We start from the raw sequence: 12,770 nt of genomic DNA, 5'->3' as shown, positions 1-12,770 counted from the left end.
GATCGCTGGTGCTGAAATCACTTTTTTGGGGAATCGCTGTATGAAATTCCCTGATTCTTCCAGATTTTGACTAAAATATTTAAATTCCCTGACTTTTTTGGTCAATTTTCAAATTCCCTGATTTTTCCCAGTTTTTCAGGTTGCGTGGCAATCCTGTGTAAAAACCGGAAATTAAAAAAAAAAATTTAAAAAAGGAAATAAAACTTTCAGAATATGTGATTCTTTAACATCATCTAGGCAGCAGACTTGATAGAAATTTATTTTATAAAAAAAGTAGGATTGGAATTTTTTTAACATTAAAAAATAAAGCACACAAAATATGCATTAGAAATGTGTCAAAAATTAAGAAGTTCTCAGAATAGAACATTATAAAGTTTTAAAACATACTAAAATAAAACAGATATTTAAAAAAGTTAAAAAACATTTTCTTATATTCTTTTTACTTTTACTTTTTATGTAAAATAGCAATATATTTCTTAATAAAAATGTCAAAAAAGTATCAATTGCATTATTTATTTTGTCATTTTAGTCTAAATCTAAGGATTTTTCATTTATGAATTCATTTATTACAAACTGAAATCTGCAGAACTCTAAATTCTTAACAACCATAAGTCTCAAAAGTCGTGGAGATACTGGTCTTCTGGACTTTATTGTTAAAAGACACATTGAAAAAGAAATAAAAACTTTCAGAATACATGATTCTTTAACATCATATGGGCAGCAAACTTGATAGAAATTTATTTTATTAAAAAAATTAGGATTGGAATTTTTTTAACACTAAAAAATAAAGCACACAAAATATGCACTAGAAATGTGTCAAATTAATATAAGCATAAAAGTTTACTTAATATGCAGTTTATTTAAAATATTGCTTCTCTCAAAATAGACTTACCCCATGATTTTGAATGCAGTGAGCAATTTCATGAGACAAGATAGCACCTAGCTGATCATCATTGGTACACAGTTTCAGCATTCCAGTGAAGACAAACACATATCCTATCTTGGGAAGAAGAACACATATTTAATTTTTCCTTTTGTAAAACTGTGTAATTTCAAAATTAATATGCAAAATTTTATAATTTAATCAAAATTATGAAATAAATTAATAAGCATATCTTATACAAGTGAAATGCACCTCAAAAGTTTAGTAAATTGATTAAAATACCTGTTAATACATGCAATAAATTAACCAAAAATAAAACTATTATTCAAAATATGCAGAAAATTGCATATCTTGATACACAATAATTATAATAATTTAACATTCATTCATTTGAATAATTTAGCATTAGCAATTAGATTGGCTGTGCATAAATATACAAGAAACTCTAGAAAAATATTTAACTCCTTTTCATTTTGTTCATTGCCCTTTAGGAAGTATGTACTGGAATCATTAATTTATGATTTTCCAGGAACAATTTATCTTTTTTCTTAATTTGGATTAGCAGTGGCTGAATGAATCATTTTAACAATTTTCACTAAGAAACTTAGTGGTTGCAGACTTGGCATTTCATTACAAAAATGAATGTTTCTTTTCGTGCAGTTATGATGGTGATTGCCTGAAAATCAAACACATTTATACACATTTTACATTTTCTTGATGAAAAGACTTGCATGGTATTTCAAATCTCATGGTTTGCTAGATCCTACTCAAGCAAGCCTTAGGCAACACATATAGCAAAATAATGCAATTATTAGTCAGTATATGTAAGATAATATGACTAGAAGTCATATTGCAGCTGCAGCTTTTTTGGAATTTTAAAAGAACATATGACGTTGTTTGGTGGACATAACTGCTTAAGAAACTTTTATGCCTTTGAGTTTAAAGAAATATGCTACATGTATCAGCAGCTTGAACTGACAAGGATTAATAAGCATGTATTATGGAAATGCTGCATCTCATTACAAGCAGCTTCAGACAGGTTTTCTCCATGAAGCAGTAGCAAATTATTATCTTTTGACATACATGTCAATAATCTCATATGTATACCAGAAGATGAGAATTTAAATATACTCATATGTACTCATGATTTGTTGATATAGTCTTCTATCCCAAAAAAAGGGTGCACAAGAGAGATTACAATACACATTGAATGAGACCATGAAAAGATTCAGGATTTAGCATTACAGTCAAAAGTCTTTAATCTGGATGTCCATAATCCGGAATGATCTATAATCTGGACCTCAAAGCTGCAAACTTTCTGTGCATGCGTCAACGCATATGTTTTCACGCATTTAATGTATAATGGGCGGTATAAGCTAAGCTAAAATTATCTAATTATCTATTTCAGTTAATGTTGCAGATTGCGTTGTTCCTTAAACTTCGAATTGGATCCAGCTTATTATTTTTTGCAGACTGTTAGAGCAATTTTATAAAAGTAAGCTTGAGCTTCGATTATGTCAAAAAGAATTTCTGATTCTGGAGCTAGCAAAGGATCTACAAAGCGAAAGCATGTTTCGATGTCCATCAAACAAAAAGTGGAATTGCTGCAAAAAATGGATAAAGTCATATCCTTTGTTTCTCTAACCATTCCGAAATCTGTTTATCAATTACACGCTGCTCTGCAGGGGAAGGGGGGTACGTCACGGCGCGCAATGAACTGGAAGTTGATCTGTCAGCACTATCCTTATCTTCAGGGCAGATGTTTTTATTTTATTAGGCTTATAATTCCTTACTAAATGTAGTATTTCATCTCGATGTACTCCGTCTTTGATATGATGTAAATCGAATTCCTCGTCATTATAAATATCACAAATACACATCAAATAGTTTTATGGTTGCAATTTTCTAATTTTGACTATGCGTAATGTATGCTTTACGCATGCGTGCGTTGAAAGAAATGTTTAATAAAGTAAACAAATAAATATTAAGCTTTTTTTGTTGTTGTTGTTGTTGTAAATTTTGATACCCTTTAGATTATAATTTCTCCTTATTTCATAAATTACGGTTTCATATTTTTAATTTTATAATTTCTGCATGCCATCTTACCAGATTTAAACTGATGATCCATAATCCGGAATCGCCGAAGTCCTGACGAGTCCGGATTAAAGACTTTTGACTGTAATTTAATAACACAAGCACATTCAAAGTGTTGCTTACTTGAATTAAAAGCCCTCTTTATCTTGAAGTTTTATATAATAATATTTCTTTGCCTCAATACCAGATTTTTAAAATTTAATTAATCATAGTAGAAGAGCTAAGAAAATAATCATTTTAACGTAACGATTGTTTAAATTATGTTCAAATGATTATCACTAACAAAATGCTAATTGTTTCTTGCATTTTGTAAGCAAGATGAAGGTTGAACTAAGATATTCAAATTTCACCTTATTACAAATTAAATTACTTATAAAATAATAATGAAACCTGTTATGAAGTACTGTTATGCACTTTTAATTGCTGCCTCTAAAACTTTTTAAAATAAGCTGAAATTTATGAAAAAACAGGTATTTTTTGCCATGTCACAGGCACTGTGAAAACAGTTCTGTAAACGCTGTCCTGCATTACACAGTTGTACATAATCTATGAAGTTTCTTGAGAAAAATATCAGATTTCCTTAGATAGTTAACAGCTTTACAATAAATTGCCAGACAAGGAGACTAAAAATTTTCATTAAAACTTGGTAATTCTTTTTGAATCCGAAACATTGCTTTGAGACTGAATGCTTGTCAGCTGTGAAATCAGACTGCTGCCATAAATTTGATTCCAGCCAAGAAGTTTTATTATCCTTAGCAATGGAAACAACTGAAGAGTGTTATTCAAATAATGACTGTATTTACATGGCTGGATCTAAGCTCAATACACTTACAGCCAGTGCTGGTATCTTAAGCTCTTTTTTCTGTTGTTGTTGTTATTGTTACTAATCTCCATGTCTAGGAATATACCAGATGAGGTCCACGAGTCCATTCTTTTTTCTCCTATTATTTACTTCTCATTTTTCAAAGCAGGAGCTGTGATAGTAAAGTTGAGGCCATTCAGATATCACTTTTAATTCTAGACATAGATTCCTAAATTTCTCAAATCATTGTGGTCTTTTCAGATCCCTCAGTAACTGACTTCATTTAGATCATTAGACTTCATTTAGTTGAGGGCTTTGTGGGCATAAGAGGAACTTAGTTACTAAATAAGAAAACATTGTAATCTCACAAAAACTAGTATATGGATTTTATCTAAATATTCTAATTTTGCAACTTTATGCCAACTTGGTATAAAATCTGACCAATCATAGTGAGGCAAACAAGAACCGACATTCAGCAGATAGTTCGGTGAGTCAACTGCTTATTTACATTAGCACAATTTTACCTTCTGTGATTGGCTAAAGCTTAAAACTTTTTCACCTGTGAACAGAATTAATGCCTTAAGCCTTTGACAATAATGATGACTAAACCATCATATGAATTGTGCTTTACAGGTTATAGCCAATCAGAGTAAACCAGCTTCATACCTAAAATTTCAAGAATGTTGATTATTGCTTAAATATTTAGCTTATTCTAAAAGAAAGTAGCTGTACAGTAGATTCCCTTTCATTGTGGCATATCTGATGATGAAGAAGTGAATGGTACAGGGAAAAAAAAAAAAGTAACAAAATAACTGAATATATTTCCGATAAATATATACCAATTCTAGTATTTAATACAGCTGCAAGATAATAATTAATACCATTAAAAGTTCCATTATTTGTGATCTTCAAAATAACATTAAAAATAAAGATTGAAGCAATGGTCTTTGATTTAACATAGTCGGTTTAGGCCTTATGCAAAACATCTTCTTGGGGGCTTCTAATGAATTTACTGTACTTCCCCCCAAAAGAGTTTTAAAAAAATCAAATTAAGGCTTTTGTCACATTTTGATGATATATTTTTTTTAAATCTTACTAACATTTTGATGATGATTTTTTATCTTACTTAAGCCTTTTTGTGTGTGTGAAATTGTGAGAGACAGATTTTTCTTGCCTTTCACAGAGATACATACTGATAACAAAAGAATAAGTCTATACAAAAAAAAAAAAAAAGTCAATGTAAAGTATAGTATTAAGAGAAGGTAGAAAGCTTAGATTTGCAGAGCTTTTAAATAAAATCCAAGAGATTTAACATACAAATATAGTTTGAATTTCTATGTAAAGTTTGCAACAATCTAAAATTTTTCTCTTGATTTTACAAATTAATAAATAGATAGCTATGGTATAAATTGACAGACAAGATAATAGGTAAACATACAAAAAATTTTACAATAATATAAAGTGCTCTATGATTTATTCAGCCTATGAACATTACTTATACAATAATATATAATTAATAAATAAGAACATTTATTATGTAAATGATACATTTGTTAAATATAAAACATATTTATTGCAAATTTCATAAAGAACATTTATTATGTAAATGATATATTTGTTAAATATAAAACATATTTATTGCAAATTTCATAAAGAAAACTATTTGAACATAAAAATTTTGTAGACAATATATGCGCTAAAGTTTCTTTCTCCTGTTTCTTTAAAATTTTTTTTGATACACTAAACAATTTGAATACATGATTTTTATAAAAAATATGTATTCTAAAACTTTTTTTCCTGTTTTAATTTTTCTCAGTTCATACTGCTATTTTTCTCTAATGCTTTTTTGGTAAAAGTTTACTATTGGGTGCCCCTTGTTTTTTTTTTTTTTTTTTTTTTTTTTTTTTTTTTTTTTTTGATGCCAGGATCAGCGGCAGGAAGGCACAATTTCAAGATGGATGCTACACAAAACCAAAATAAGAAGTCAAAGAATTGCACAAACTCCGTGTCCATGTACACATCGATCTGTTTTCACTTAAACATCCCAGAATTGCACAAACTAGTCACTGTGCACTGCCTTAAATTTGTCCATGTACACATCAATCTATTTTCATTTAAAAAAAATCAGGAAGCTAAAACAAAGTTAAAACTATCATGGTAACTAGAAATGAGGTTTCATCGCCAAAATTAAAAAAAAAAAAAAATTCTCGCTAATCGAAGGGGCACCCAATTCTACACTAGAGCTCTTTTTTTCATTATTAAGTGTAATTCGAACACTGGTGATCAAAATTTATCATAATGACAAAAATCCATCTTTATGAAAATTTGTATCGCCTAACCTTTATTTCCATAAAATTATTTATCAATACCTGAACGTCTATTTTGTCAGATGTCTCAGCTTCAGTGCTCAACAGCGAAAAGTTTGATAACCAATCTTGGGTCATAGCATTTCTTAAATATGTTTTTATTAGCTTCAGTTTTGAAAATAATCTCTCACTCATGGCTGTGGTTACAGGTAATGATAAATACATCCTTAGTCAGAAAAGTTCCAGGACAATTTTTTTTTAAATGTCTGAGTTTACAGTACTAAAAAGGAACAAATATTGTTTTTATGTTACTTGGTATGTATTCTTTCTTGACATAACCTTCGCCATGTTTCCACACAAACATACTAGGTGGCAGGGCTGTGCTTAGCAACCAGTGGCCTAGCTAGGGTGGGGCAAAGGGGGATATATGTCTCCAGGTGCAGCATCCAGGCGGCGGCAAATTGATGATTAAAAATTTTTTAATGAAATGTTTTCCATTTTGGCACACAGAAAGGAGGCACAAATTCTTCAGTTGTCCCCGGGCGCTGGAATCCTAGCTACGTCACTGTTAGCAACGCACTGTTCGGATTGTTGTCGCATTCATTAAGGTGACACAATGGATGCTGGTTGTGAACAAAGAGTGAACATCAAGTTCTGTGTTAAGCTTGCGAAAACCCCTAGTGAAATGTGGAACATGATTAAGAAAGCATATGCAGGTGAGGCATCTTCAAGAAGTCATGTTTTTGAATGGCACAAAAGGTTTTATGAAGGAAACGATTCAGTGCAAGATGATCCCAGAACTAGTCGCCCACCTATAGCACATACTGATGCAAACGTAAAGCGTGTAAAGCAGTTGCTGCATGAAGACCATCATGTAACTGTGTGAGAAGATCTGAATTTGAATCATGATGTGTACCATAAGATTTTATGTGAGATTTAAGGAAATGGAAACTTAATGCAAAAATTGTCTCTCACTCACTAACAGATGAACAGAAAGAGAAAAGACAAAGAATTTCTGCTAAACTATTGGATAGAGACGGACATGATCCCACATTTGTACCAAAGATTATTGTGATTTTTTTCTTGTTTCCATGAGTAAAAAAGTGACTGAAAGGAAGGCTTCATCAAGATTATTGGAAACATCCAACATGCTGTGACAAATGAGCTTGCAAACATCGCAGTTGAAGATTTCCCTGCTTGCTTCCAAGACCTCCAGAAATGTTGGCAGTTGTGTATGAATAGCCAAGGGGACTACTTTGATAGCCGCTAGGATCATTACTTGGTAAATGCAATTTCCTATTTTTTTATGACCTTTGTCCCGGAACTTTCTTCCGAATCACTGCTTGTTATGTCATATGTTACCATTGCTAATTTAGTTAAATTCTTAATGGACTTCAAATTTTGGATTTCTATTCTAAAAGTATTTATAAATAGTTAATAAATAAACAGTTATATTTCCAGTGCATTACTAAAGCCTTCTTCATATGTTTTCCATATTTTTGAAACATTATTAATAATTTCTATATTTGTGAATGCTGACAGAATATTAGGTTCCAAAAATGAAAATGTCTGCAATTTTTGTCATTCTATATTTTAATTGAGTATTTAAAATATCGACAGCAGCATTAAAAAACTGTTACTTGAAAAAATATTTCAGGATTTTCAAACTTGTTATCCTCACATAACTCATCACATTTTTTTTTTTCCTAACTTTTCATTTATTTCCAGTGCCTCATTTACTTGCAATAAAATTAACATCTTTCATAATACCTTCAAACCTGTTTCTCATATCTTGTATACTGATAGAAATGTCTTTTAGATGTTGACGAGCTTCATTCAAGTCAACTGTTCTTAGCAGTACTTGAGATGCTGCATTAGTAAAAGATAAAACTTCTTCCACAAAAATTTTTAAGAATAAGAATTCAAGATTCCATTTTTTTCTTTAACCCATTTGCAAGGTCTTTTTCTTGTGCTTTCTTTGAAATTAATATAATTTCATTTAATGCCTTCACCAAGTTAAGGTTATGGGCAGCACAATGTACATAGAGAGAATTCGGTTGTATTGTTTAACGACGTTGTTATGTTTTTATAGCAATCAAGTATTTAAGTACATAACTAGTATTTAAATGTGTAACGGTATTCATAACATAATTATGTGTCTATTATAACAACGTATGTATGTACTCAAATAACGCAAGTCCCAAATAATGAATGTAAATGAGTTTAATGTATGTCTTACCGTAATCAAGCTCTCAAGTACATAACTAATGTATTCATGTAACTGTATAGTGTATCCAATGTATTAATGTATTTTATTGATAGATCATATTTCATGCATTTAAGAATTATTATTATTATTATTATTATGTTGTCCTGGGACTCGGGAGCTCGTTAGTGGGGACTCGGGTTCAAGTTCTCGACTCGGGTTCAAGTTAGTGGAGGGCATGAGACACATACCTGCTTACCTTTGTTAGACATCAGGTATCCCCATCCTCCGTCCTTGTTTAACACTTAGGAGATGGGTGACCGAATTTTCTTCAGCCCCACTATATAGGGTGCAGAGATAGTCATTGTCTGATAACCTTCCCCTGCTACTTGTTTGATACCTTTCGTGTCTCACAACCATGGTGTTTCATAAATTCCCTGTCATTTTCCCTCAACAGTGCAATGTTAGCTCAAGGCAAAAACTTTCAGTTGTGTTTCACATAATTAACTTGCTCTTTAAAATTCTACATAAGTAACCTAACCACACTGATATGCATATGCATATGGTATATACATATCAGTGTGGTTAGGTTACTTATGTAGAATTTTGCATATGGTATATACATATGCAAATGAGGTGCGCGTATATGCAAACAGATATATGCATATTATATGCACATACGAATAAAAGCATTCTACTTTAATTAAACTTAGGAGATAATATAATCAATTAATGAATACTGTTTAATAAATAAATTATTATTAACTAACTTTGCAGCAATTGCGCAAGTAGTAATAACTTGTATTCGCACTAAATGGATTTAAGATCATACAACATTATATATATATACATATATATACATACATATATATATGTATATACAGGGTGATTCTAAATTGTTTTTACAAATTAAGATGGGTGATAGTACTCATCCAGATGAACAATAATCACCATAGATCATAGGGTCATATTCCACTCCGAGTGTAAACTCGAGCTCAGACTTTGATGGCAAATACTCAAATGCACATCTTTGTTTTGCAAGGTCTCAACCTTGCAAACGATTGCAACAAGTTAATTATTTAATCAATGTTTACATTGATAAATTGATTCAATACCTAAATCATCGATACCTTATGAAACATATCAAATAAGACTTCATTATCAGTTTAAAACATAATTAAGCAAAGAAGCTTAGATATTTTTCCCTAAAATTACATACACAGAAACTAGTACAGTAGAGTCCTGCAAACTCGACATAATGTGGACTGACAGACTGTCAAGTTTTTTGGAATAAGGGGTGGGTTTTTCAGAACTTCTAATATTTAAATATACATTACTCTACACATTTGTAGCACAATATTGGACATGGAAAATAACAGCTTACAATTAAATTAATGTTAATTTTTGTATGTCAAGTTCTAGTACAACAGAGTCATAAAAAGAAAAAATAACCTAAGATAATTGAGTAAAAAAACTTACATACAAAAATGAAAAAAAAATATTATTAGTTCTTGGCAGATAGATATTGTGCGATGGTAAATTGTCTCTCACACTCATTCCATCGTCGTGCAACTTCATCCCGTAGGCGGCGGAGGAACAAAATGTCCATACCAGATGCACCTTGCTCCTCCATGTAATGGAGCATTCCTTCAGCGGCCTGCAGTCTTTCATTATGGGACATCATTTTAGCTTTTCTCCTGTCTTCAATCTGTTCATTTTCTGATTCATCTTCTTTTTTATCCACATTGTCTTTCACCAGTGCAACTATTTCCACATGTCCTAAAATTTCACAACTTTCATCTTGTCCCATCCATTTTTCAACATCACCATCAGTAACTTCTTCACAGCCTGGAATTTTCTAAAGACAACTATTTCAAAATTTTCTGCCTCTTTTCTATTTTCATGAAATTCATGTCCTAAATGGTCCAGCAATTTTCTCCAGGAACAAACAAGGCTTATCTGCTCGATTTCATTCTGAGAATGAGCTATCCATTCAACAACATCGAATACATCTATTTTCTTCAGTTTCTCGATCATATCACACCCGCCCTCCATGGCTAGGACAAGAGATGAAAGAAGTTTATGGCTGTATGTTTTCTTCAATGTCTCCAAAATGGCCTGGCTCATTGGCTGATACACTGAAGTTACATTAGGAGGAAGAAACATGGCTCTTATATCTTCATCTTGCAACTGTCCTGCATCAGGATGGGATGAGGCATTGTCTTAGAATGAGAATCGTCTTCCTTGGTAGATTTTTTTATTTTAAAATCTTTTCCACTGAAGGAACGAACTGCCGATAAAACTAATAATTAAATATTGCTCCATTCATCCATGCATTTGGTTAAATCTGGCACCAAACAGGAGGATAATAGCTGGTTTCGGTTCCATTAATGTACTTTTTTACGTTTTTAAGTGCCCGGAGATTTTTTTGATTTGCTTATGAGTACTAGTTTGAGCTTATGGCTGCCTATTGCATTGCTGCATGCCAAGATTGTGATTTTCTCCTTGTTTTTGAAGCCAGGTCACTTCCAATTTTCTTCACTGGATGCCTGCCTTTTCAAAGGTACCGTTCGAAAATTCACACTGGTCTCATTACAATTATTTTGATCTCCAGATATACCCTCCTTTTCAATTAGTTTAAGGATATTATCCTTGAATATTGCAGCATTTTTTAAGTTAGCAACTAGTTTTTCCCCACAAACGTTTAACTACGTGATGCCATACTGCTTTCTCCATCTGTCAAGCCAACCAGCACTAGCAATGAATCCAGGCTCTTCTTGAAATTCGCTCATAAAATTTTAGAGCTTTCCCTTGTAAAATTGGTCCTGAAATGCTTGTTCCCTTTGCTGCCTGAACCACAAATAAAGCACCTAGCTCATTTTTCTGTATTTACCACCTTTCATACTTTTTCTTTTCTTTAAACTATCCATACATGCTCTTTTCACACACCAAGATTCGATTTCAGACCTCTTCTTTTTCCACCCTATAAAAGAAGTCCATCCAACACCTAAATTCATAGTAATTTTGTTTACACTTTCTCCTTTGTCTAGTCTCTTTAAGGTATCTAGTTTTATTTACACTGTCATGCTAGTTTGTTTTCTTTTCTTTTCGAATGACATTTTCACTTTACAGAATATCAAAAGTTCCCCAAAATATGTTAACACTTATATAACTGGATGTGAAATGAAGAACGATACCAGCAATGAACTGGATTTTAGTTTGCAGCAAGATGCAGTCACAAAACTTCTGATAAGTCTTCTAACATTTCGCAACAATATGAAGGAATGTGAGCCAGTGGCCAGCTGCTACCTGATTTTTTTTTTTTTTTTTTTTTTGTATCTTTGAAAGAAGGAAACAGCATTGCCAAGTATTACAACATATCTTAAAATTTGTTAAGCAGTTCCAAGAATTAATGACATAGTGCAAAAATGGCAAAAATTACAGAAAAAGAACTCTAAAATCTTCGAACAGAACAGGAAAGATATACACATAAATAATGACTATATGTACTGTAAGTAATATTTGCTCTGTTTGGTTTTTATAGATATCTTTAAAATGTTCCTAAAATGTTGTCATAAGGAATGTTGAGATATCAGAAGTCGAGTTTGCGGGACTCAACTGTATTGAATTAATGTGCATGAGTTATAAACTATTCAAGCCTGACAACTGAAAAAAAAAAAAAAGTCAAAAACTGTGAAAGCAGGACACGTGAATAGAAACAGAGGAAGAAGATTTTAAACTTTTTCAAAATGTTATTCCAGACTGAACCATTATCATGAGATATATATAAGTAAATTAATTGTATAACTGAGTTTTAAAACAAGAACTGGTAAAAAGTATACAGTGCCCATGGAATATAAAAACGTTTCCAAAAACTGGGAGTTCAGGGAATTCAAGTGAACCTTAGGAATCCTGACTTCCTGTATTTTCATTTTTGTTCTTTGCTTTTTGTTTTATGTTCTCAAGAAATTCAGAACTTGTTCTCACAATAAGCCTCAGCAATGGTCGGGCCCCGGTTATCACTAATCACTCGAACGCTCTCCTCTAGAGTTGAACCAAAACAAAAGCATAAAGGTTTTTTGTTTTGCATTACATTGAAATTTGGGTGTATGCAACACTGATTTCAGCTGTTTTCCCCACTTCCTAAGGCCTCCTTTCTGCATCATACAGATATCAGGCAAGTAGGGGGTAGATGTATCTGATCAGATGTATATAGAAAGAGATATAGATACATATAATAGAATTTGTCTTCTTAAGTTTAAACATGTAAATGTAGTTCAAGGGCTCCCTAAGCCTTCAGACCCCTAAGCAATGGTATTCCTTGCAATACTGATTAGTTTAATCACTGATCATAGTCTTTAAGACATTATGCTACTTGCATTCTAACCAGCAGTTGGATATGACCGATTGGCTGCTTGAATGAATAAGATTACAATTTTTGACAAAGTGTTCTCATTACAATTCAGGCTCTATGGTTGA

At 31.8% G+C, this 12,770-nt stretch overlaps 1 protein-coding gene across 4 annotated transcripts in view; it reads right to left on the bottom strand.

The window, feature by feature from the left end:
- The window catches only part of LOC118182538 (metalloendopeptidase OMA1, mitochondrial-like), an 84,198-nt gene that overhangs the window by 41,474 nt on the left and 29,954 nt on the right, over window positions 1-12,770 (bottom strand). For all 4 annotated transcript variants that reach the window (XM_085818404.1, XM_085818405.1, XM_085818406.1 and 1 more), the window contains exon 5: window positions 893-1,000. In XM_085818404.1, coding sequence (XP_085674530.1) covers window positions 893-1,000 — 108 coding nt within the window. The remainder of the gene's footprint in view (window positions 1-892; window positions 1,001-12,770) is intronic.

Source organism: Stegodyphus dumicola, chromosome 6 (genome assembly GCF_044657685.1).
Source record: "Stegodyphus dumicola isolate Sdum_Otavi_A_Nest chromosome 6, ASM4465768v1".
Taxonomy (NCBI): Eukaryota; Metazoa; Arthropoda; class Arachnida; order Araneae; family Eresidae; genus Stegodyphus; species Stegodyphus dumicola.
The sequence above is the reverse complement of the archived record's forward strand: the minus strand, read 5'-3'. Positions and strand labels throughout refer to the sequence as shown.